The 26,833-nt window shown below is 45.4% G+C and overlaps 1 protein-coding gene across 1 annotated transcript in view; it reads right to left on the bottom strand.

Annotated features, from left to right (window-relative positions):
• Nucleotides 1–6,504: 6,504 nt before the first annotated feature.
• Nucleotides 6,505–26,833, bottom strand: part of sema7a (semaphorin 7A (JohnMiltonHagen blood group)) — a 69,762-nt gene continuing 49,433 nt past the window's right edge. Inside the window, exons 9-14 of the mRNA XM_020492170.2 lie at nt 24,160–24,268; nt 16,447–16,642; nt 11,697–11,812; nt 9,969–10,114; nt 7,179–7,252; nt 6,505–7,014 (exon numbers count right to left, since the gene is read on the bottom strand). Of these exons, the coding sequence (XP_020347759.2) occupies nt 6,536–7,014; nt 7,179–7,252; nt 9,969–10,114; nt 11,697–11,812; nt 16,447–16,642; nt 24,160–24,268 (1,120 nt within the window). The 3' untranslated portion in view covers nt 6,505–6,535. The remainder of the gene's footprint in view (nt 7,015–7,178; nt 7,253–9,968; nt 10,115–11,696; nt 11,813–16,446; nt 16,643–24,159; nt 24,269–26,833) is intronic.

Raw genomic sequence — 26,833 nt, 5'->3', positions numbered from 1 at the left:
GAGCTATTCTGAAACCAATTGAATCACTCAAACAAACAAACACTGAATATTTTGATAATAAACCAAACAGTTACCACCATTGTCATTTACAAACATAATTTATTTAGTCTGGATAGCTGTAAGCAGTATGTTGATGCAAGCCTCGTCTTTAAGATCCTGCATGGTCTCCACCCGTGTCGGCATATCATGCTCAATGAAAGCACCTCTCGGAGAACAAGGGCAGAAACTAGAGGGGAAAACGTTGTCCCTTTTCAACACAGAAACAATCGGCCAATCTTTTAGAGCTACAATATGCTGGAATGCAATTCCCATGGAATTGAGAAGCTGCACGGATTATTGTAAACAAAACAAAACAAAATCTATCCACACCTGTACACGAGTTATCTGGGGTTCTTCATATGACGACAGTTGATGATGGTGTTGTTGTTGTGATTAGAATGATGTATTATATATTATTGGATGTAATGTATTTGGTATTTTGTATTGTTTTAGTGAGTATTTGTATTGTGACTGTGTAATTGTCCTTACCTGTCCTGGTGCTAATTAGCTATTGGCTAACCCCGGCACATTTACATGGATATTGCATTATTGTAATATAGATGTTGATTAATGTGCATTGTCCCCTATAAATAAATAAAACAAACAATATACTGTTTGATATAATGACAGGCTAACTACAAATACCTAGGTGTCTGGTTAGACTGTAAACTCTCCTTCCAGACTCACATTAAGCATCTCCAATCCAAAATGAAAACTAGAATTAGCTTCCTATTTTGCATCAAAGCATCCTTCACTCATGCTGCCAAACATACCCTCGTAAAACGGACTATCGAACCGATTCTTGACTTCGGCGATGTCATTTACAAAATTGCCTCCAACACTCTACTCAGCAAACTGGATGCAGTCTATCACAGTGCCATCTGTTTTGTCACCAAAGCCCCATATACCACCCACCACTGCGACCTGCCCTCGTTTCATATTCGTCGCCAAACCCACTGGCTCCAGGTCATCTATAAGTCTTTGGAAGGTAAAAGCCCCGCCTTATCTCAGCTCACTGGTCACCATAGCAACACCCACCTGTAGGCACGCGCTCCAGCAGGTATATCTCACTGGTCACGATAACAACACCCACACGTAGGCACACGCTCCAGCAGGTGTATCTCACTGGTCACCATAACAACACCCACATGTAGGCACGCGCTCCAGCAGGTATATCTCACTGGTCACCATAACAACACTCACCCGTAGCACGCGCTCCAGCAGGTATATCTCACTGGTCATCCCCAAAGCCAACTCCTCTTTGGCCGCCTCTCCTTCCAGTTCTCTGCTGCCAATGACTGGAACGAATTTCAAAAATCACTGAAGCTGGAGACTCATATCTCCCTCACTAACTTTAAGCACCAGCTGTCAGAGCAGCTTCCAGATCACTGCACCTGTACATAGCCCATCTGTAAATAGCCCATCCATGCTACCTCATCCCCATACTGTTATTTATTTTATTTATACATTTGTTTATTTTGCTCCATTGCACCCCAGTATCTCTACTTGCACATTCATCTTCTGCACATCTATCACTCCAGTATTTAATTGCTAAATTGTAATTATTTCGCCACTATGGCCTATTTATTGCCTTTCCTCCCTAATCTTACTACATTTGCACACACTGTGTATAGACTTTTCTATTGTGTTATTGACTGTACATTTGTTTATTCCATGTGTAACTCTGTGTTGTTTGTGTCGCACTGCTTTGCTTTATCTTGACCAGGTCACAGTTGGAAATGAGAACTTGTTAAATAAAGGTGAAATAAATATTTTTTTAATAAATAAAAATGCTGTTGCTCACTAGTCTAATCAAGTCTGTATGGTGCCTGAGGAGGATGGCCCTCCCCTTTCCTCCTCTGAGAAGCCTCCACTGATACAGATCCATGTGTCCTTATTCAGTCCTACTCCATCCGTGTGGTGCCAAAAACATGATTTACCCCCAGCACTTGGGTGGTTGTGTGTCTATGTGTATGTGTGTGCACCCTTCTGAGAGTGTGTTCAGCCTCATAACTCAATGATACAGGGAGGAAAAGGGGGGGGGGGGGGGTGGAAGAGGAGGAGGAGGAGGAAGGGGAGGAGGAGGAAGGGGAGGAGGGGGAGGAGGTGGAAGGGGAGGGGGAGGAGGAGGAAGGGTAGGAGGAGGAGGTGGAAGGGGAGGAGGAGGAGAAGGAGGAAGAGGAGGAGGAGGAGGAAGGGGAGGAGGAGGAAGGGGAGGAGGGGGAGGAGGTGGAAGGGGAGGGGGAGGAGGAGGAAGGGTAGGAGGAGGAGGTGGAAGGGGAGGAGGAGGAAGGGGAGGAGGAGGAGGAAGGGGAGGAGGAGGAGGAAGGGGAGGAGGAGGTGGAAGGGGAGGAGGAGGAAGGGGAGGAGGAGGAGGAGAAGGAGGAAGGGGAGGAGGAGGAGGGGAAGGAGGAAGGGGAGGAGGGGGTGGAAGTGGAGGGGGAGGAGGAGGAGGAGAAGGAGGAGGAAGGGGAGGAGTTGGAAGAAGGGGAGGAGGGGGAGGAAGGGGAGGAGGAGGTGGAAGGGGAGGGGAGGGGGGGGGAGGAGGAGGAAGGGGAGGAGGAGGAGGAAGGGGAGGAGGAGGTGGAAGGGGAGGGGGAGGAGGAAGGGGAGGAGGAGGAAGGGGAGGTAGGGGAGGAGGAGGAGGGGGGGGAGGAGGAAGGAAGGGGAGGAGGAGGAAGGGAGGAGGAGGAAGAGGAAGGAGAGGAGGAGGAGGAGGAGGATGAGGAGGAGGAGGAGGGGGGAGGAAGGGGAGGAGGAGGAGGACGAGGGGAGGAAGGGGAAGAGGAGGACGAGGGGGGAGGAAGGGGAGGAGGAGGTGGAAGGGGAGGAGGAGGAAGGGGAGGAGGAGGAGGAGAAGGAGGAAGAGGAGGAGGAGGAGGAAGGGGAGGAGGAGGAAGGGGAGGAGGGGGAGGAGGTGGAAGGGGAGGGGGAGGAGGAGGAAGGGTAGGAGGAGGAGGTGGAAGGGGAGGAGGAGGAAGGGGAGGAGGAGGAGGAAGGGGAGGAGGAGGAGGAAGGGGAGGAGGAGGTGGAAGGGGAGGAGGAGGAAGGGGAGGAGGAGGAGGAGAAGGAGGAAGGGGAGGAGGAGGAGGAGAAGGAGGAAGGGGAGGAGGGGGTGGAAGTGGAGGGGGAGGAGGAGGAGGAGAAGGAGGAGGAAGGGGAGGAGTTGGAAGAAGGGGAGGAGGGGGAGGAAGGGGAGGAGGAGGTGGAAGGGGAGGGGAGGGGGGGGAGGAGGAGGAAGGGGAGGAGGAGGAGGAAGGGGAGGAGGAGGTGGAAGGGGAGGGGGAGGAGGAAGGGGAGGAGGAGGAAGGGGAGGTAGGGGAGGAGGAGGAGGGGGGGGAGGAGGAAGGAAGGGGAGGAGGAGGAAGGGAGGAGGAGGAAGAGGAGGAGGAGGAGGAGGAGGAGGAGGGGGAGGATGAGGAGGAGGAGGAGGGGGGAGGAAGGGGAGGAGGAGGAGGACGAGGGGAGGAAGGGGAAGAGGAGGACGAGGGGGGAGGAAGGGGAGGAGGAGGAGGACGAGGGGAGGAAGGGGAAGAGGAGGACGAGGGGGGAGGAAGGGGAGGAGGAGGAAGGGGAGGAGGAGGAAGGGGAGGGGAGGAAGGGGAAGAGGAGGAAGGGAAGGAGGAGGAGGAGGGGGAGGAGGGGGAGGAAGGGGAGGAGGAGGAGGAGGAGGAGGAGGAGGAGGGGAGGAAGGGGAGGAGGAGGAAGGGGAGGAGGACACTTAAGTGTTGATGTTGTGTCCAGTCCAGGAGGAGTTGGGACAGAAGAGTCTTTCAGGGAAAGGGTGTTAACTATTCTCTGATGTTTCACCCCTAGAGAACACCCCACCCTTTCCTCTGAAAATATCTCAACTGTTATCAGAGGGTGTGTCTGGATCTGGGCCAAGCTGTTGCATGTCACGTCCCAGGAGACCTCAAATTAACTGGTGGAGCTAAGCAGTGCTGCAGGTCATTGCCAAGTCTCTTTGGGTACAAAAGGCCAGGGCTTCACCAAACACACGGCGGCAATGACAGAGTCAGTACCTGCTGGACCTTGCTAATGCAATGGGAGTCTGTATGACAGAGCCTCTTTAGCCTGTTTACCCCAAGTGACTAAGAATCTAATTGTCCTTAACTGCTCTTATCCTGAGCCTTCTGCCCTGGATCAGCAATCATGTGGTTATTTTTGGAGGGATTTCCTTCTACGCAACAGAATTCCTTCCACCAAGAGTCCTGCTGCTATCTAACATAGTGGTAAAGAAAGTGCTCTGGGTCCTGCCCAGACTGATTTGGATCCTACACAACAGGTTCCTGTTCAATCAGTACCTAACGGAAGGAAACTGACTGAAACATGGAGGGTTATTAAATGTTTTGTTTTACGGTGTGCCCTAATGAACATGACCCAGGTTAAACGTTCTCCCATAACAACCCCCCCAACCTCTTATAACTGGGGGGGGCGGGGGGGGGGGGTGTTATGGGAGAAAGTTCGGAAAGTATTCAGACCCCTTGACTTTTTCCCTTTTTGTTTTTACATTACAGCCTTATTCTAAAATGTATTCAATTGTTATTTTTTTACTCAGCAGTCTACACACAAAACCCCATAATGACATCACAATACCCCATAATGACATCACAAAGCCGCCTAATGACATCACAAAACCCCATAATGACATCACAAAACCCCATAATGACCAAACAAAAACAGGTTTTTAGAAGTGTCTGCAAAAAAAATATATATATATATCACATTTACATAAGTATACAGACTCTTTACTCAGTACTATGTTGAAGCACCTTTGGCAGCGATTACAGCCTCGAGTCTTCTTGGGTATGATGCTACAAGCTTGGTACACCTGTATTGGGGGAGTTTCTCCCATTCTTCTCTGCAGATCCTCTCTGTCAGGTTGGATGGGGAGCGTCGCTGCACAGCTACTTTCAGGTCTCTTTAGATATGTTTCATCAGGTTCAAGTCCAGGCTCTGGCTGGGCCAGTAAAGAACATTCAGAGACTTGTCCAGAAACCACTCCTGTGTCGTCTTGGCTGTGTTATTACGGTTGTTGTCCTGTTGGAAGGGAACCTTCGCCCCCGTCTGAAGTCCTGAGCGCTCTGGAACAGGTTTCCATTAAGGATGTACTTTGCTCTGTTCATCTTTCCCTCCATCCGGACTAGTCTCCCAGTCCCTGCCTCTGAAAAACATTCCCACATCATGATGATGCCACCACCATGCGTCAGCGTAGGCATGGTGCCAGGTTTCCTCCAGACGTGATTGTTTCAAGTTCAATACCGTTTCTCATGGTTTGAGAGTCCTTTAGGTGCCTTTTGGCAAACTCCAAGCGGGCTGTCATGTGTATTTTACTGAGGAGTGGCTTCCATCTGACCTCTCTACCATAAAGGTCTGATTGGTGGAGTGCTGCAGAGATGGTTGTCCTTCTGGAAGGTTCTCTCTGGAGCTCTGTCATCGGGTTCTTGGTCACCTCCCTGATCAAGGCCGTTCTCCCCTAATTGCTCAGTTTGGCCGGACAGCGGTTCCAAACTTCTTTCATTTAAGAATGATGGAGGCCACTGTGTTCTTGGGGACCTTCAATGCTGCAGAAATGTTTTGGTACCCTTCCCCAGATCTGTGCCTCGACTCAATACTGTCTCCTTCGACCTCATGGCTTGGTTTTTGCGCTGACATGTACTGTCAACTGTGGAACCTTATATAGACAGTTGTGTGTCTTTCCAAATCATGTCCAATCAATTGAATTTTCCACAGGTGGACTCCAATCAAGTTGTACAAACATCTCAAGGATGATAAATGGAAACAGGATGCACCTGAGCTCAGTTTCGAGTCTCATAACAAAGGCTCTGAATACTTATGTAAATAAGGTATTTCTGATTTTTAATACATTAGCAAAACATTTTTAGAAACCTGTTTTTGCTTTGTCATTATGGGGTATTGTGATGTCATTATGAGGTATTGTGATGTCATTATGGGGTATTGTGATGTCATTATGGGGTATTGTGATGTCATTATGGGGTATTGTGATGTCATTATGGGGTATTGTGATGTCATTATGAGGTATTGTGATGTCATTATGGTGTATTGTGATGTCATTATGGGGTATTGTGATGTCATTATGGGGTATTGTGATGTCATTATGGGGTATTGTGATGTCATTATGGTGTATTGTGATGTCATTATGGGGTATTGTGATGTCATTATGGGGTATTGTGATGTCATTATGGGGTATTGTGATGTCATTATGGTGTATTGTGATGTCATTATGGGGTATTGTGATGTCATTATGGGGTATTGTGATGTCATTATGGGGTATTGTGATGTCATTATGGGTGTTGTGTGTAGATTGAGGAGTTTTTTAATATTTATTTTTTAATCCATTTTAGAATAAGGCTGTAACGTAACAAAATGTGGAAAAAGTCAAGGAGTCTGAATAGTTTCTGAATGCACCGTGGATCCATTATAGAGTGCAGATGTACAGTGTCATATCATGATGAAGTCCATAGTGGACATGATTTTATTGCAGAAGTTGCACGATAATGTCCAAAGCTGCAAAGGTCACGAACCATCCCGCCTGCATTGCCATAGCTGCTGTTGCTCCGTTGTTCTTAGAGTCCTCTACGTTAGTACTGAGGGTTCCCACCGGTCTAGCAGGCCTGCTGATTATGCTTGGGTTGTGGTTACTCAGCAGCTGTGTAGCTCGGACCACCCTCACCACCCTGGTATAGTCTCTCTCCTTGGAGACACACTGGTAGTTCCCATAGTGCTCTGTCTGCATGGAGGGGATGAGATGGAGACAGCTGGCCTGCAGTCGCAGACAGGGGTGTGTCGTGCCCAGGTGTTCCCAGCTGTAGTGGGCGTGGTAGGAGTCTATAGGACAGGACAGGTAGAAGGGGATGTTCAGAGGCACAGAGTGGACCGATGCACCGAGGGCGTTCAGGGACGAGGAGGGCTGGGTGTCACGTCTGGTCCTGTTGCTGGTGGGCTTCTTTGGTTCTGGAGAAAGAGTTGGAGAAATGTATTTAACAAGGCAGGGGAATGAAAATCTAGCCTATTCATTCAATACATTCCAAATCAAATAACAGTGGTCCAGGCATCAGATTGACTCATTTGATTGATTGTATTATTATCAGTGTGTGAGATGTCGATGTTCAGGGTACCTTCTGACATTTGACCTCCTGCTGTTTTACGGCACACATTAGTTTGTCCTCCATCAATATTTTGAATGCCTCCCCTATGGAAAGAAAAACAACAACATTTTAACCACAACGTTCAGTTCACTAAGACAACCACTGAGACTATATCAGTTTAGATACAGTAGACAGCAATGCTAGGTATATAAAGAAGAACCAAAAGTGGTCCTGACAGTTACTGTAAAAGGCACTTTGGGGTGTAGGCCGGTTACTGTAAAAGGCTCTTTAGGGTGTAGGCCGGTTACTGTAAAAGGCTCTTTGGGGTGTAGGCCGGTAACTGTGAAATCCTCTTTGGGGTGTAGGCCAGTTACTGTAAAAGGCTCTTTGGGGTGTAGGCCGGTTACTGTAAAAGGCTCTTTGGGGTCTAGGCCAGTTACTGTAAAAGGCTCTTTGGGGTCTAGGCCAGTTACTGTAAAAGGCTTGTTGGGGTCTAGGCCAGTTACTGTAAAAGGCTTGTTGGGGTCTAGGCCGGTTACTGTAAAAGGCTCTTTGGGGTCTAGGCCGGTTACTGTAAAAGGCTCTTTGGGGTCTAGGTCAGTTACTGCAAAAGGCTCATGGGCTCTAGGCCAGTTACTGTAAAAGGCTCTTTGGGCTCTAGGCCAGTTACTGTAAAAAGGCTTGTTGGGGTCTAGGCCGGTTACTGTAAAAGGCTCGTTGGGGTCTAGGTCAGTTACTGTAAAAGGCTCGTTGGGGTCTAGGTCAGTTACTGTAAAAGGCTCGTTGGGGTCTAGGTCAGTTACTGTAAAAGGCTCTTTGGGGTCTAGGTCAGTTACTGTAAAAGGCTCTTTTTTATTCATTATTTTTTTTACTTCACCTTTATTTAACCAGGTAGGCTAGTTGAGAACAAGTTCCCTTTATTTAACCAGGTAGGCTAGTTGAGAACAAGTTCCCTTTATTTAACCAGGTAGGCTAGTTGAGAACAAGTTCCCTTTATTTAACCAGGTAGGCTAGTTGAGAACAAGTTCTCATTTACAACTGCGACCTGGCCAAGATAAAGCAAAGCAGTTCGACACATACAACAACACAGAGTTACACATGGAATAAACAAACATACAATCAATAATACAGTAGGAAGTCTATATACAGTGTGTGCAAATGAGGTAAGATAAGGGAGGTCAGGCAATAAATAGGCCATGGTGGCGAAGTAATTACAATTTAGCAATTAAACACCAGCATGGTAGATGTGCAGAAGATGAATGTGCAAGTAGAGATACTGGGGTGCAAAGGAGCAAGATAAATAAATAAATACAGTATGGGGATGAGGTAGTTGGATGGGCTATTTACAGATCAGCTATGTACAGGTGCAGTGATCTGTGAGCTGCTTTGACAGCTGGTGCTTAAAGCTAGTGAGGGAGATCTGAGTCTTCAGTTTCAGTGATTTTTGCAGTTCGTTCCAGTCATTGGCAGCAGAGAACTGGAAGGAAAGGCAGCCAAAGGAATAATTGGTTTGGGGTTGACCAGTGAGATATACCTGCTGGAGCGCGTGCTACGGGTGGGTGTTGCTATGGTGACCAGTGAGCTGAGATAAGGCGGGGCTTTACCTAGCAGGGTCTTGTAGAATACCTAGAGCCAGTGGGTTTGGCGAATAAATTCTGAAGCGAGGGCCAGCCAACGAGAGCATACAGGTCGCAGTGGTGGGTAGTATAGAGGGCTTTGGTGACAAAACGGATGGCACTGTGATACACTAGATCCAATTTGCTGAGTAGAGTGTTGGAAGCTATTTTGTAAATGACATCGCCGAAGTCGAGGATCGGTAGGATGGTCAGTTTTACGAGGGTATGTTTGGCAGCATGAGTGAAGGATGCCTTGTCATTCATTCTTTGGCCTGGGAATGTAAAAGCCTCTTTGCGGTCTAAGCCGGTTAATGTAAAAGCCTCTAAACCGGTTAATGTAAAAGCCTCTAAACCGGTTAATGTAAAAGCCTCTAAACCGGTTAATGTAAAAGCCTCTAAACCGGTTAATGTAAAAGCCTCTAAACCGGTTAATGTAAAAGCCTCTTTGCGGTCTAAACCGGTTAATGTAAAAGCCTCTAAACCGGTTAATGTAAAAGCCTCTAAACCGGTTAATGTAAAAGCCTCTTTGCGGTCTAAACCGGTTAATGTAAAAGCCTCTTTGCGGTCTAAACCGGTTAATGTAAAAGCCTCTTTGCGGTCTAAACCGGTTAATGTAAAAGCCTCTTTGCGGTCTAAACCGGTTAATGTAAAAGGCTCTTTGCGGTCTAAACCGGTTAATGTAAAAGCCTCTTTGCGGTCTAAACCGGTTAATGTAAAAGGCTCTTTGCGGTCTAAACCGGTTAATGTAAAAGCCTCTTTGCGGTCTAAACCGGTTAATGTAAAAGCCTCTTTGCGGTCTAAACCGGTTAATGTAAAAGCCTCTTTGCGGTCTAAGCCGGTTAATGTAAAAGCCTCTTTGCGGTCTAAGCCGGTTAATGTAAAAGCCTCTTTGCGGTCTAAACCGGTTAATGTAAAAGCCTCTTTGCGGTCTAAACCGGTTAATGTAAAAGCCTCTTTGCGGTCTAAACCGGTTAATGTAAAAGCCTCTTTGCGGTCTAAACCGGTTAATGTAAAAGGCTCTTTGCGGTCTAAGCCGGTTAATGTAAAAGCCTCTTTGCGGTCTAAGCCGGTTAATGTAAAAGCACTTTGTGAAAACTGCTTCTGTAAAAAGGGCTTATTAATCCACTTGATTAAAAGACACAGCTTATGGGACAGCCATGCTTGGTCAATTGAGGAGGAGCCAAAGAGGAAACATTAGACTTACGGGACGGTGGGTTTGCACCCAGCCTCTGTCCAGGCGCAGTACGGGTCTCTGGCCAGAACACACACATGACAGGATCCGTTATAGTCCTGACACCTCTGGAGGTCCAGAATGGAGATCTGCTCTGACAAACCCACCACCAGTTTCCTCTGCACATAGACAGAAAGATGCTAGTTAATACTAAAACATCCCATCACATATATTTCACATTTGAACAATATCTATCTTAATACCATCAGAGTCTAAGCCCTGTCTTTATTGGGGTTACTGCTATTAGCTTAAACAAACGCTTTCCACAGAGGGGTCATACTAGCGTATAGCCCAAACTGTTTGGATGCCACAGACAGAAGTTGGCAGATCGGCGGTACCGATTTCAGACGAGTCTCCTGACACTTGGGGAGATCATAAAGCAAAATGGAGAACACCATCGTGAGAGTGTTATCTTTCCAGGGGTCAGTTTGTAGGCTTAAATATTCAGACGCTACAGACGATATTGTGAGAAGACCCATTTTTGGGATGTCTCCTGGTCTGACAAACACCGCTCTGTGACCTTTCACCTCCCGAGTGGCGCAGCAGTCTAAGGAACTGCATCTCAGCGCTATAGGCGTCAGTACAGACCCTGGTTCGATCCTGGGCTGTATCACAACCGGCCGTGATCAGGAGTCCCATAGGGCGGCGGACAATTGGCCCAGTGCTGTGGGAATGTTTTTCAGCGGCAGGGACTGGGAGACTAGTCAGGATTGAGGGAAAGATGAACGGAGCAAAGTACAGAGAGATCCTTGATGAAAACCTGCTCCAGAGCACTCAGGACCTCAGACTGGGGCGAAGGTTCAACTTCAAACAGGACAATGACCCTAAGCAAACAGCCAAGAAAATGCAGGAGTGGCTTCAGGACAAGTCACTGAATGTCCTTGAGTGGCCCAGCCATAGCCCAGACTCTGAGAGTCTGGCTGTGTGCTTAGGGTCTCTGGAGAGACCTGAAAATAGCTGTGCAGCGACGCTCCCCATCCAACCTGACAGAGCTTGAGAGGATCTGCAGAAAAGAATGGTAGAAACTCCCCAAATACAGGTGTGCAAAGCTCGTAGCGTCATTCCCAAGAAGACTCGAGGCTGTAATCGCTGCCAAAAGTGCTTCAACAAAGTACTGAGTAAAGGGTCTGAATACTTATGTAAATGTGATATTTCCATTTTTTTTTTTTATACATTTGCAAACATTTCTAAAAAACAGTTTTGCTTGGTCATTATGAGGTATTGCGTGTAGATTGATGAGGAAAAACATGGAGGAAGTGAAGGGGTCTGAATACTTTCAGAATGCACAGTAACCTGATCACATAGGGCCTATATGTATATTAAACACCACTCTTCTGAATACCACCCTTCTAGTCATATCCAAAATAACTTGATCACAGTACATTTTAGCAATTTATCAGACACTCTTACCCAGAGTGACTTACAGGAGCTATTAACCTTTTAAAGATAGGGCCGACTACTGCCCCCTTTGGAGGAATTACCCAGAGTGACTTACAGGAGCTATTAACCTTTTAAAGATAGGGCCGACTACTGCCCCCTTTGGAGGAATTACCCAGAGTGACCTACAGGAGCTATTAAGGTTAATAGAGTACATACATTGACAGATTGTTCACCTATTCTTCTCTGGGATTCGAACCAGCAACCATTCGTTACTGTCCCAACGCTCTTAACGACTAGGCTACCTGCCACCCCTGCCGGTACCTTTCTAGAGTCCAGTTTCATGGATCTGATGACATCAGAGTGGTTGGAGAGATGAGTCTCTGAGATGATGAAAGGTTTGAAACGATCATTTAAGATCTTATGGATCATTCCAGTGTCTGGGGAAGGAGATACAGAAAGTTAAACACTAATTTACAAGTTGAAACAGGCCTGATTGCAGTGCACAGTCATTTAGTCACTACAAGTTGAAATAGGCCTGATTGCAGTGCAGTCATTTATTTACAAGTTGAAATAGGCCTGATTGCAGTGCACAGTCATTTATTTACAAGTTGAAATAGGCCTGATTGCAGTGCACAGTCATTTATTTACAAGTTGAAATAGGCCTGTTTGCAGAGGCCTGGCAGTAAGTAAGTAGCCTTCCAAGAGCCTTGGCTTGCTCGAGCTGGAAGACACTAAGAAACAGCTTCTATCTCCAGTCCATTAGACTGTTAATCAGTCACCACTAGCCAGTCTCTGCCCAGTACCCTGTCCTGAACCTTAGCCACTGTCACTAGCCAGCCTCTGTCCAGTACCCTGTCCTGAACCTTAGCCACTGTCACTAGCCAGCCTCTGTCCAGTACCCTGCCCTGAACCTTAGCCATTGTCACTAGCCAGCCTCTGTCCAGTACCCTGCCCTGAACCTTAGCCACTGTTATTAGCCAGCCTCTGTCCAGTACCCTGCCCTGAACAGTCACTGTCACTAGCCAGCCTCTGTCCAGTACCCTGTCCTGAACCTTAGCCACTGTCACTAGCCAGCCTCTGCCCAGCCTCTGTCCAGTACCCTGTCCTGAACCTTAGCCACTGTTACTAGCCAGCCTCTTTCCAGTACCCTGCCCTGAACCTTAGCCACTGTTACTAGCCAGCCTCTTTCCAGTACCCTGCCCTGAACCTTAGCCACTGTTACTAGCCGGCTACCACCTGGTACTCTACCCTGAACCTTAGTCACTGTCACTAGCCGGCTACCACCCGGTACCCTACCCTGAACCTTAGTCACTGTTACTAGCCTCCTACCACCCGGTACTCTACCCTGAACCTTAGTCACTGTCACTAGCCGGCTACCACCCGGTACTCTACCCTGAACCTTAGTCACTGTCACTAGCCGGCTACCACCCGGTACTCTACCCTGAACCTTAGTCACTGTCACTAGCCGGCTACCACCCGGTAATCTACCCTGAACCTTAGTCACTGTCACTAGCCGGCTACCACCCGGTACTCTACCCTGAACCTTAGTCACTGTCACTAGCCAGCTCCCACCCGGTACTCTACCCTGAACCTTAGTCACTGTCACTAGCCAGCTCCCACCCGGTACTCTACCCTGAACCTTAGTCACTGTCACTAGCCAGCTCCCACCCGGTACTCTACCCTGAACCTTAGTCACTGTCACTAGCCAGCTCCCACCCGGTACTCTACCCTGAACCTTAGAGAATGTTGCCCTACGTACATAGAATCATTGAACAAAGGTCAATGTAATAATGTTTACATACTGTTTTACCCACGTTATAGGTATATACTGTATTCTAGTCATGGCTCATCCTACTGCCCTGGTATTAATTATCTGGTATTAATGCCCTGGTATTACTGCCCTGGTATTATTATCTGGTATTAATGCCCTGGTATTATTATCTGGTATTAATGCCCTGTTATTACTAACCTGGTATTAATGCCCTGGTATTACTGCCCTGGTATTATTATCTGGTATTAATGCCCTGGTATTACTGCCCTGGTATTATTATCTGGTATTAATGCCCTGGTATTACTGCCCTGGTATTATTATCTGGTATTAATGCCCTGGTATTATTATCTGGTATTAATGCCCTGGTATTATTATCTGGTATTAATGCCCTGGTATTACTAACCTGGTATTAATGCCCTGGTATTACTGCCCTGGTATTATTATCTGGTATTAATGCCCTGGTATTACAGCCCTGGTATTATTATCTGGTATTAATGCCCTGGTATTACTGCCCTGGTATTATTATCTGGTATTACTGCCCTGGTATTATTATCTGGTATTACTGCCCTGGTATTATTATCTGGTATTACTGCCCTGGTATTATTATCTGGTATTAATGCCCTGGTATTACTGCCCTGGTATTATTATCTGGTATTAATGCCCTGGTATTATTATCTGGTATTAATGCCCTGGTATTACTAACCTGGTATTAATGCCCTGGTATTACTAACCTGGTATTAATGCCCTGGTATTATTATCTGGTATTAATGCCCTGGTATTACTAACCTGGTATTAATGCCCTGGTATTAATGCCCTGGTATTATTATCTGGTATTAATGCCCTGGTATTACTGCCCTGGTATTATTATCTGGTATTACTGCCCTGGTATTACTGCCCTGGTATTATTATCTGGTATTAATGCCCTGGTAATATTATCTGGTATTAATTATCTGGTATTAATGCCCTGGTAATATTATCTGGTATTAATTATCTGGTATTACTGCCCTGGTATTATTATCTGGTATTAATGCCCTGGTATTACTGCCCTGGTATTATTATCTGGTATTAATGCCCTGGTAATATTATCTGGTATTAATTATCTGGTATTAATGCCCTGGTAATATTATCTGGTATTAATTATCTGGTATTACTGCCCTGGTATTAATGCCCTGGTATTACTGCCCTGGTATTATTATCTGGTATTAATGCCCTGGTATTACTGCCCTGGTATTACTGCCCTGGTATTACTGCCCTGGTATTATTATCTGGTATTAATGCCCTGGTATTACTGCCATGGTATTAATTATCTGGTATTAATGCCCTGGTATTACTGCCCTGGTATTATTATCTGGTATTAATGCCCTGGTATTACTGCCCTGGTATTAATTATCTGGTATTAATGCCCTGGTATTACTGCCCTGGTATTATTATCTGGTATTAATGCCCTGGTATTACTGCCTTGGTATTATTATCTGGTATTAATGCCCTGGTAATATTATCTGGTATTAATTATCTGGTATTAATGCCCTGGTAATATTATCTGGTATTAATTATCTGGTATTACTGCCCTGGTATTACTGCCCTGGTATTACTGCCCTGGTATTACTGCCCTGGTATTATTATCTGGTATTAATGCCCTGGTATTACTGCCCTGGTATTATTATCTGGTATTAATGCCCTGGTATTACTGCCCTGGTATTATTATCTGGTATTAATGCCCTGGTAATATTATCTGGTATTAATTATTTGGTATTAATGCCCTGGTATTACTGCCCTGGTATTACTGCCCTGGTATTAATGCCCTGGTATTAATTATCTGGTATTACTGCCCTGGTATTACTACCCTGGTATTAATTATCTGGTATTACTACCCTGGTATTAATGATCTGTTATTAATGCCGTGGTATTACTGCCCTGGTATTAATTATCTGGTATTACTGCCCTGGTATTACTGCCCTGGTATTAATGCCCTGGTATTACTGTCCTGGTATTACTGCCCTGGTATTACTAACCTGGTATTAATTATCTGGTATTAATGCCCTGGTATTACTACTCTGGTATTACTGCCCTGGTATTACTAACCTGGTATTAATTATCTGGTATTAATGCCCTGGTATTACTACTCTGGTATTACTGCCCTGGTATTACTAACCTGGTGTTAATTATCTGGTATTAATGCCCTGGTATTACTGTCCTGGTATTACTAACCTGGTATTAATTATCTGGTATTAATGCCCTGGTATTACTGTCCTGGTATTACTGCCCTGGTATTACTAACCTGGTATTAATTATCTGGTATTACTGCCCTGGTATTACTGCCCTGGTATTACTACCCTGGTATTAATTATCTAGTATTACTGCCCTGGTATTACTGCCCTGGTATTAATTATCTGGTATTACTGCCCTGGTATTACTGCCCTGGTATTACTACCCTGGTATTACTGCCCTGGTATTACTGTCCTGGTATTACTAACCTGGTATTACTTATCTGGTATTAATGCCCTGGTATTACTACTCTGGTATTACTGTACAAGCATTACGCTGCACCTGCAATGATATCTCAAATTCTGTGTACGTGACCAATAAACTTTGATTTGATAGTGTTTACTCATGGTGTTTATTCATAGGGTTTATTCATAGTGTTTATTCATAGTGTTTATTCATAGTGTTTATTCATAGGGTTTATTCATAGGGTTTATTCATAGGGTTTATTCATAGTGTTTATTCATAGTGTTTCTTCATAGGGTTTCTGTAGCATCAGAGAGCTAGTATTTCGCGGGGCCTGGCCTAACAGCTGGTATTAAATATCTGGCCTAACAGGCTGTTAAAGACGCTGTCGTTGTGTACCTGAGACTCTGAATAACACGTGACTGTGATAAAGACATCATAATACTAATAACAACCATGAGGAACAATGGTCACGCTGTGTCTTTATTTCATCATGCTGTTGTTAGAAGAATATTCCAGCACGGCAGGAAATGCAAACGTTTTGCATATTCAAGGTTTAAAAGGCTTCTAAAGTTTCTAATTTCCACTTTAAAACTTCAGAAGATTTTACAAAATAAAAATGTATCAACCTCTACCCAAAATAATTCATTAATTATAATCCACACAACAATTCACATTTCCTGTTGCTGCAGGATTATTTTCCTGTTTTGTGAAACTGGCTCAAATTAAGATCCAACATCTGTAGGTCAGCAACAGCACCGAGAGTAGAAAAGGGGTGGACGTTCAACTTGGTGGTATTTAATTTCAACCCAGAGAGTCTATTTCCAGACATGGAGCCCAGACATCACCTACCAGTTGCTAGCAGCAGGACGTTGTGCATGGTGTAGTCTGCAGCCTGTACTCGGTCCACAACTATCTTGGTGTAGTTATAGTTAGAGATGTAGAATGGGGTGTAGGGCTGGATGGGATGAATCCAGTCTGTCATCTCTGGGTGATCCTTTATCACGTTCACCGTAGCCAACGGCAGGTCTTTACTGTCAGAGACACACTGAGGAGATAAGACAGGAGAAAAGATCTTTACCCAGATAAGCACCCCATTCGATACAAGCCTTTGCCAAATAAGTGAATAAAATCGGAATTTCGCAGGCAAATAATATGAGACATTCATGTCGCTTATCCCAGGACTAAATCTTGCATAGTTTGATCAGATGCATGTTATGTAGTCTGTCCACCAAAGATTACGGAGACATGGGCTGCTGACATAAATATTCCAGCACAACTTCCTATGTTGTGTGGAGTTGGTGTTTACGTTTCTCAATAGGTCACAGGAAATCACTTAGTCCAAATAAGGGCATAAAACCTGATTTCGTTTATACTCCTATAAGTCATTTAACATTTCTTAAAAACACATGTATAAATGTTAACACTCTTACATGTTAAACCGTGTATATAAATATGTCTTATGGCATAGATACAAGAAGAAAAAGTCACTTGCTTCCTGGTAAAGGGAGTCAGGAAGCACAGCCGGCCTTAGTCAGACTGTTTTTTGTTTTGTTGTAGCCTATACAACACGTCTTAGTCACATCAGGAACTTAGACAAAACAATACAATATATTGATGCATCCCAAAAGGAAGAGCATGAGGACTGTAGGGTCAAGGTCAGGGTCAGGGTGGAGGAAAAACAGATTGAGGAAGTTGTTCAGACAATAAACCACCGAACAGAAACCTGACTACACACATACACCTGCAGGGTCTCAGTAGTGGTAGAAATCACATGTTATTGGTCACATACACATATTTAGCAGATGTTATTGCGGGTGTAGTGAAATGCTTGTGTTCCTAGCATCAACAGTGCAGTAATATCTAACAATTCACCACAACACACACACATCTCAAAGTATAAGAATGGAATTAAGAAATATATATTAGGACCAGCAATGTAGGAGTGGCATTGACTAAAATACTGTAGAATAGAAAACAGTACATACAGTGCCTTCCGAAAGTATTCGGCCCCCTTGAACTTTGCGACCTTTTGCCACATTTCAGGCTTCAAACATAAAGATATAAAACTGTATTTTTTTGTGAAGAATCAACAACAAGTGGGACACAATCATGAAGTGGAACTACATTTATTGGATATTTCAAACTTTTTTAACAAATCAAAAACTGAAAAATTGGGCGTGCAAAATTATTCAGCCCCCTTAAGTTAATACTTTGTAGCGCCACCTTTTGCTGCGATTACAGCTGTAAGTCGCTTGGGGTATGTCTCTATCAGTTTTGCACATCGAGAGACTGACATTTTTTCCCATTCCTCCTTGCAAAACAGCTCGAGCTCAGTGAGGTTGGATGGAGAGCATTTGTGAACAGCAGTTTTCAGTTCTTTCCACAGATTCTCGATTGGATTCAGGTCTGGACTTTGACTTGGCTATTCTAACACCTGGATATGTTTATTTTTGAACCATTCCATTGTAGATTTTGCTTTATGTTTTGGATCATTGTCTTGTTGGAAGACAAATCTCCGTCCCAGTCTCAGGTCTTTTGCAGACTCCATCAGGTTTTCTTCCAGAATGGTCCTGTATTTGGCTCCATCCATCTTCCCATCAATTTTAACCATCTTCCCTGTCCCTGCTGAAGAAAAGCAGGCCCAAACCATGATGCTGCCACCACCATGTTTGACAGTGGGGATGGTGTGTCCAGGGTGATGAGCTGTGTTGCTTTTACGCCAAACATAACGTTTTGCATTTTTGCCAAAAAGTTCAATTTTGGTTTCATCTGACCAGAGCACCTTCTTCCACATGTTTGGTGTGTCTCCCAGGTGGCTTGTGGCAAACTTTAAACGACACTTTTTATGGATATCTTTAAGAAATGGCTTTCTTCTTGCCACTCTTCCATAAAGGCCAGATTTGTGCAATATACGACTGATTGTTGTCCTATGGACAGAGTCTCCCACCTCAGCTGTAGATCTCTGCAGTTCATCCAGAGTGATCATGGGCCTCTTGGCTGCATCTCTGATCAGTCTTCTCCTTGTATGAGCTGAAAGTTTAGAGGGACGGCCAGGTCTTGGTAGATTTGCAGTGGTCTGATACTCCTTCCATTTCAATATTATCGCTTGCACAATGCTCCTTGGGATGTTTAAAGCTTGGGAAATCTTTTTGTATCCAAATCCGGCTTTAAACTTCTTCACAACAGTATCTCGGACCTGCCTGGTGTGTTCCTTGTTCTTCATAATGCTCTCTGCGCTTTTAACAGACCTCTGAGACTATCACAGTGCAGGTGCATTGATACGGAGACTTGATTACACACAGGTTGATTGTATTTATCATCATTAGTCATTTAGGTCAACATTGGATCATTCAGAGATCCTCACTGAACTTCTGGAGAGAGTTTGCTGCACTGAAAGTAAAGGGGCTGAATAATTTTGCACGCCAATTTTCAGTTTTTGATTTGTTAAAAAAGTTTGAAATATCCAATAAATGTCGTTCCACTTCATGATTGTGTCCCACTTGCTGTTGATTCTTTACAAAAAAATACAGTTTTATATCTTTATGTTTGAAGCCTGAAATGTGGCAAAAGGTCGCAAAGTTCAAGGGGGCCGAATACTTTCGCAAGGCACTGTACATATGAAATGAGTAAAGCAGTATGTAAACATTATTAAAGTGACCAGTGTTCCGTTATTAAAGTGACCAGTGTCCCATTATTAAAGTGACTAGTGTTCCGTTATTAAAGTGACCAGTGTTCCATTATTAAAGTGACCAGTGTTCCATTATAAAAGTGACCAGTGTTCCGTTATTAAAGTGACTAATAATGGAACACTGGTCACTTCCATTATTAAAGTGAATAGTGTTCCATTATTAAAGTGACCAGTGTTCCATTATTAAAGTGACTAGTGTTCCGTTATTAAAGTGACTAGTGTTCTGTTATTAAAGTGACTAGTGTTCCATTATTAAAGGGACCAGTGTTCCGTTATTAAAGGGACCAGTGTTCCGTTATTAAAGTGACCAGTGTTCCATTATTAAAGTGATCAGTGTTCCGTTATTAAAGTGACTAGTGTTCCATTATTAAAGTGACTAGTGTTCCATTATTAAAGTGACCAGTGATTCCATGTCTATGTATATAGGGCAGCAGCCTCTAAGGTGCAGGGTTGAGTAACCGGGTGGTAGCCGGCTAGTGATGGCTATTTAACAGTCTGATAGCCTTGAGATAGAAGCTGTTTTTCAGTCTCTCGGTCCCAGCTTTGATGCACCTGTAATGACCTCGCCTTCTGGATGATAGCGGGGTGAACAGGCAGGGGCTCGGGTGGTTGTTGTCCTTGATTATATTTTTGGCCTTCCTGTGACACTGGGTGCTGTACAGTCGTGTCCAAGAGTTTTGAAATTACACAAATATTAATTTCCACAAAGGTTCCTGCTTCAGTGTCTTTAGATAATTTTGTCTGATGTTACAATGGAATACTGAAGTGTAATTACAAGCATTTCATAAGTGTCAAAGGCTTTTATTGACAATTACATGAAGTTGATGCAAAGAGTCAATATTTTCAGTGTTGACCCTTCTTTTTCAAGACCTCTGCAATCCGCCCTGGCATGCTGTCAATTAACTTCTGGGCCACATCCTGACTGATGGCAGCCCATTCTTGCATAATCAATGCTTGGAGTTTGTCAGAATTTGTGGGGTTTTGTTTGTCCACCCGCCTCTTGAGGATTGAAGTTAATCCCATTGAAGTTCTCAATGGGATTAAGGTCTGGGGAGTTTACTGGCTATGGACCCTAATTATTGATGTTTGGTTCTCCGAGCCACTTAGTTATCACTTTTGCCTTATGGCAAGTTGCTCCATCATGCTGGAAAAGGCATTGTTTGTCGCCAAACTGTTCCTGGATGGTTGGGAGAAGTTGCTTTCGGAGGATTTGTTGGTACCATTCTTTATTCATGGCTGTGTTCTTAGGCAAAATTGTGAGTGAGCCCACTCCCTTGGCTGAGCAGCAACCCCACACATGAATGGTCTCAGGATGCTTTACTGTTGGCATGAGACAGGACTGATGGTAGCGTTCACCTTGTCTTCTCCGGACAAGCTTTTTTCCGGATGCCCCAAACAATCGGAAAGGGGATTCATCAGCGAAAATGACTTTACCCCAGTCCTCAGCAGTCCAATCCCTGTACCTTTTGCAGAATATCAGTCTGTCCCTGATGTTTTTCCTGGAGAGACGTGGCTTCTTTGCTGCCATCCTCCAAAAGTCTTCGCCTCACTGTGCGTGCAGATGCACTCACACCTGCCTGCTGCCATTCCTGAGCAAGCTCTGTACTGGTGGTGCCCCGATCCCGCAGCTGAATCAACTTTAGGAGACATTCCTGGCGCTTGCTGGACGTTCTTGGGCGCCATGAAGCCTTCTTCACAACAATTGAACCGCTCTCCTTGAAGTTCTTGATGATCCGATAAATGGTTGATTTAGGTGCAATATTACTGGCAGCAATATCCTTGCCTGTGAAGCCCTTTTTGTGCAAAGCAATGATGACGGCACGAGTTTCCTTGCAGGTAACCATGGTTGACAGAGGAAGAACAATGATTCCAAGCACCCCCCTCCTTTTGAGGCTTCCAGTCTGTTATTCGAACTCAATCAGCATGACAGTTTGATCTCCAGCAGCCTTGTCCTCGTCAACACTCACACCTGTGTTAACGAGAGAATCACTGACATGTCAGCTGGTCCTTTTGTGGCAGGGCTGAAATGCAGTGGAAATGTTTTTGGGGGATTCAGTTCATTTGCATGGCAAAGAGGGACTTAGCAATTAATTGCAATTCATCTGATCACTCTTCATAACATTCTGGAGTATATGCAAATTGCCATTATACAAATTGAGGCAGCAGACTTTGGGAAAATTTATATTTGTGTCATTCTCAAAACTTTTGGCTATGACTGTATGTGTCCTGGAGGGCAGGTAGTTTGTACCCAGTGTTGTGTTGGGCAGACTGCACCACCCTCTGGAGAGCCCTGCGGTTGCGGTTGGTGCAGTTGCCGTTGCAAGCGGTGATACAGCCAGATAGGATGCTCTCAATTGTGCATCTGTAAAAGTTTGTGAGGGTTTAAGGTGCCAAGCCAAATTTCAGGTGCTGTTGCACCTTCTTCCCCACACTGTCTGTGTGGGTGGACTATTTCATTTTGTCAGTGATGTGTACGCCGAGGAACTTGAAGCTTTCCACCATCTCCACTACTGTCCCATCGATGTGGATAGGGGGATGCACCCTCTGCTGTTTCCTGAAGTCCACGATCATCTCCTTTGTTTTGTTGACGTTAAGTGAGAGGTTATTTTTCTGGTACTACACTCCGAGAGCCCTCACCTCCTCCCTGTAGGCTGTCTCGTCATTGTTTGGCAAGCCTACTACTGTTGTGTCGTCTGCAAATGTTGGAGACGACACACCCATTGAGTTGGAGGTGTGCAAGGCCACTCAGTCATGGGTGAACAGGGAGTACAGGAGAGGGCTGAGCACACACCCCTGTGGGGCCCCAGTGTTGAGAATCAGCGAAGTGGAGGTGTTGTTTTCTACCTTCACCAACTGGGGGCGGCCTGTCAGGAAGTCCAGAACCCAGTTGCACAGGGTGGGGTTCAGACCCAGGTCCTCAAGCTTAATGATGAGCTTGGAAGGTACTATAGTGTTGAATGCTGAGATATGGTTAATGAACAGCATTCTTACATAGGTATTCCTCTTGTCCAGATGGGATAGGCCAGTGTGCAGTGAGACGGTGATTGCATTGTCTGTGGATCTATTGGGGTGGTAATCAAATTGAAGTGGGTCTAGGGTGTCAGGTAAGGTAGAGGTAATATGATCCTTGACTAGTCTCTCAAAGCACTTCCTGATGACAGAAGTGAGGGGTGATAGCCATTTAGTTCAGTTATCTTTGCCTTCTTGGGAACAGGAACAATGGTGGCCATCTTGAAGCATGTGGGGACATGGTCTGCGCATGCTCTGAGGATGCGGCTTGGGATGCCGTCTGGGCCGGCAGCCTTGTGAGGGTTAACACGCTTAAATGTCTTACTCACATCTGCCACAGAGAAGGTGAGCCTACATTCCTTGGTAAGGAGCCGCGTAGGTGGCACTGTGTTATCCTCAAAGCGGGCGAAGAAAATGTTTAGCTTATCCGGAAGCAAGACATCGGTGTCCGTGACGTAGCTGGTTGGTTTTCCTTTGGTAGTCCGTGATTGTCTGTAGACCCTGCCACATATGTCTCGTGTCTGAGCCGTTAAATTGCGACTCCACTTTGTCTCTATTCTGACGTTTTGCCTGTTTGATTGCCTTGCGGAGAGAATAACTACACTGTTTGTATTCAACCATATTCCCCGTCACCTTGTCATGGTGGTTCGCGCTTTCAGTTGCGAATGCTGCCATCTATCCACAGTTTCTGGTAGGTTTTAATAGTCACAGTGGGTACAACATCACCTATACACTTCCGGATAAACTCACTTATCGGTGTATTCATCAATAATATTCTCTGAAGCTACCCAGAATATATCCCAGTCGGTGTGATCAAAACAATCTTGAAGCTTGGATTTCGATTGGTCAGTCCAGTGTTGGATAGTCATTAGGACGGGTCCTTCTTGTTTGAGTTTCTGCCTATAGGAAGGGAGGAGCCAAATGGAGTCGTGGTCAGATTTGCTATTCTGGGTAGCTTCAGAGAATATTATTGACGAATACACCGATAAGTGAGTTTATCGGGAAGTGTATAGGTGATGTTGTACCCACTGTGACTATTAAAACCTACCAGAAACTGTGGATAGATGGTTGAGTAGCAGTGTTCTAATGTTTTACCAGAGCGAGTACTACAGTCAAGGTGTTGGTAGAACTTAGGTAGCGTTTTCCTCATATTAACCTTCTTGAAATCCCCAGCTACTATAAATGCGGCCTCAGGATATGTGGTTGCTTTAATGCTGTTGTCAGGCACAATCTACTCAACAGGCTCAGCACATACAGGCAACTATGAGTCACACAGTTGGAGATATTATGTGTCATGACTGTAGCAGCCACAGCCCCAGCCACAGCCACAGCCCCAGCCCCAGCCCCAGCCCCAGCCCCAGCCCCAGCCACAGCCACAGCCACAGCCACAGCCACAGCTATAGAAAGACATGTGGAAACTGAAGAGCTCCATGGTTCCATGCTTTAGTCAGCTGTACAGGCCAGGGGGGGTCCAGCTTTAGTTGTGTCCCAAATGCCATCCTATTCCCTATGTAGTGCACTACCTTTGACCAGGGCTATGGAAAGTAGTGCACAATATAGGGAATAGGGTGCCATTTGGGACACATTCCATGTTTCCCTTTGTCTGTGGAATACTGATGTTCCTATAAGGCGCACAGAGACACATTTTCCCCCTATCCACCCTGGAATAATGAGTCTCAAATTTTCCTTTGTTTTCAGTCACTTGTTAGTTATGGTCCACATGACACTGGTTGAAATATGTCTGATTCTTTAAGTTAAGAAGACAACAGACTCCTTTGTTAACGAGAGCAGAGATGTACATGTAGCTGCAGAATATAACATATGTCTATTGTCCTGGAAGATGTAAAATAGTCAGAATTCCTTACTGTTCCAGGTCTTGGGTTGGGAATGTCCTTACTGTATCCCCTGAAGGGAGAGTTCTGGAATATCCTGTCGATCTCTTCCATGGAGTAGACGCAGACAGCTGTGCCATTCCTATTGATGGAGAGAACAGGTTAGACTCAGGTTAGATTGTTCATCTTCATCTTCAAATCAAATCCAATTTTATTAATCACATGTGCCGAATACAACAGGTGTAGTAGACCTTACAGTGAAATGCTGAATACAACAGGTGTAGTAGACCTCACAGTGGAATGCTTACTTACGAACCCCTAACCTACAATGCAGTTTAAAAAAAATACGGATAAGAATAAGAAATAAAAGTAACAAGTAATTAAAGAGCAGCAGTAAAATAACAACAGCGAGACTATATACAGGGGGGGTACCGGTACAGAGTCAATGTGGAGGCTATATACAGGGGGGTATTGGTACAGAGTCAATGTGGAGGCTATATACAGGGGGGTATTGGTACAGAGTCAATGTGGAGGCTATATACAGGGGGTACCGGTACAGAGTCAATGTGGAGGATATATACAGGGTGTACTGGTACAGAGTCAATGTGGAGGCTATATACAGGGGTGTACTGGTACAGAGTCAATGTGGAGGCTATATACAGGGTATTATGGTACAGAGTCAATGTGGAGGCTATATACAGGGGGTACCGGTACATAGTCAATGTGGAGGCTATATACAGGGGGGTACTGGTACAGAGTCAATGTGGAGGCTATATACAGGGGGTACCAGTACAGAGTCAATGTGGAGGCTATATACAGGGGGTACTGGTACAGAGTCAATGTGGAGGCTATATACAGGGTGTACTGGTACAGAGTCAATGTGAAGGCTATATGCAGGGGGTACCAGTACAGAGTCAATGTGGAGGCTATATACAGGGGGTACTGGTACAGAGTCAATGTGGAGGCTATATACAGGGGGTACTGGTACAGAGTCAATGTGGAGGCTATATACAGGGTGTACTGGTACAGAGTCAATGTGGAGGCTATATACAGGGGGTACCAGTACAGAGTCAATGTGGAGGCTATATACAGGGGGTACTGGTACAGAGTCAATGTGGAGGCTATATACAGGGAGTACTGGTACAGAGTCAATGTGGAGGCTATATACAGGGGGTACCAGTACAGAGTCAATGTGAAGGCTATATACAGGGGGTACTGGTACCGAGTCAATGTGGAGACTATATACAGGGGGGTACCAGTACAGAGTCAATGTGGAGGCTATATACAGGGGGTACTGGTACAGAGTCAATGTGGAGGCTATATACAGGGGGTACCAGTACAGAGTCAATGTGGAGGCTATATACAGGGGGTACCAGTACAGAGTCAATGTGGAGGCTATTTACAGGGTGTTACGGTACAGAGTCAATGTGGAGGCTATTTACAGGGTGTTACGGTACAGAGTCAATGTGGAGGCTATATACAGGGGGTACTGGTACCGAGTCAATGTGGAGACTATATACAGGGAGTACCAGTACAGAGTCAATGTGTGCCGGGGCACCGGTTAGTTGAGGTAATATGTACATGTAGGTAGAGTTACTATATAAGTGACTATGTATAGATAATAACAGAGAGTAGCAGCGGTGTAAAAGGGGGGGGGGGCAATGCAAATAGTCTGGTTAGCCATTTGATTAGATGTTCTGGAGTCTTATGGCTTGGGGGTAGAAGCTGTTTAGAATCCTCTTGACCATCTTAAGGAGCCTCTTGGTCCTAGACTTTGCGCACCGGTACTGCTTGCCATGCGGTAGCGGAGAGAACAGTCTATGACTGGGGTGGCTGGAGTCTGACAATTTTTAGGGCCTTCCTCTGACACCGCCTGGGATAGAGGTCCCGGATGAAAATAACAATTTGATTTGATTTGGGATGGCAGGAAGCTTGGCCCCAGTGATGTACTGGGCCGTTCGCACTACCCTCTGTAGTGCCTTGCGGTCGGAGGTCGAGCAGTTGCCGTACCAGGCAGTGATGCAACCCGTCAGGATGCTCTCGATGGTGCAGCTGTAGAACCTTTTGAGGATCTGAGGACCCATGACAAATCTTTTCAGTCTCCTGAGGGGGAATATGTTTTGCGCTGCCCTCTCCACGACTGTCTTGGTGTGCCTGGACCATGTTAGTTTGTTGGTGATGTGGACACCAAGGAACTTGGAGCTCTCAACCTGCTCCACTACAGCCCCGTTGATGAGAATGGGGGCGTGCTCGGTCCTCTTTTTCCTGTAGTCCACAATCATCTCCTTTGTTTTGATCACGTTGAGGGAGATGTTGTTGCCTTGGCACCACACGACCAGGTCTCTGACCTCCTCCCTATAGGCATCATTGTCGGTGATCAGGTCTACCACTGTAGATGGCGCGCCCTCCAATTTCACTGGCAGTTGTCGACAGGTGTTCTGCTGGCCCTAAGAAGTTCACAACACGGTTATCTTCCTCAGGAAGAACCATTGTTTAACAGAACATGGTTCTTTTTCTCAGGAAGCACAGTGGATCTGGGCCGATTCCGGCTTAGAGTCGGGGCACTCGGCTGAGAGTCAGACTCGGTCGACGTCATGTGGTCTGAGTCTGGTCCGCCTTTGGCAGTATTACTTATGGCTAGGATGTGGGGATTGAGCTTGGGCAGATTCCGGTGAGAGTTATCTGGCCCAAATATATTTATTGGGGC

Source organism: Oncorhynchus kisutch, linkage group LG10, assembly GCF_002021735.2.
Source record: "Oncorhynchus kisutch isolate 150728-3 linkage group LG10, Okis_V2, whole genome shotgun sequence".
NCBI classification, from domain to species: domain Eukaryota; kingdom Metazoa; phylum Chordata; class Actinopteri; order Salmoniformes; family Salmonidae; genus Oncorhynchus; species Oncorhynchus kisutch.
The sequence above is the reverse complement of the archived record's forward strand: the minus strand, read 5'-3'. Positions and strand labels throughout refer to the sequence as shown.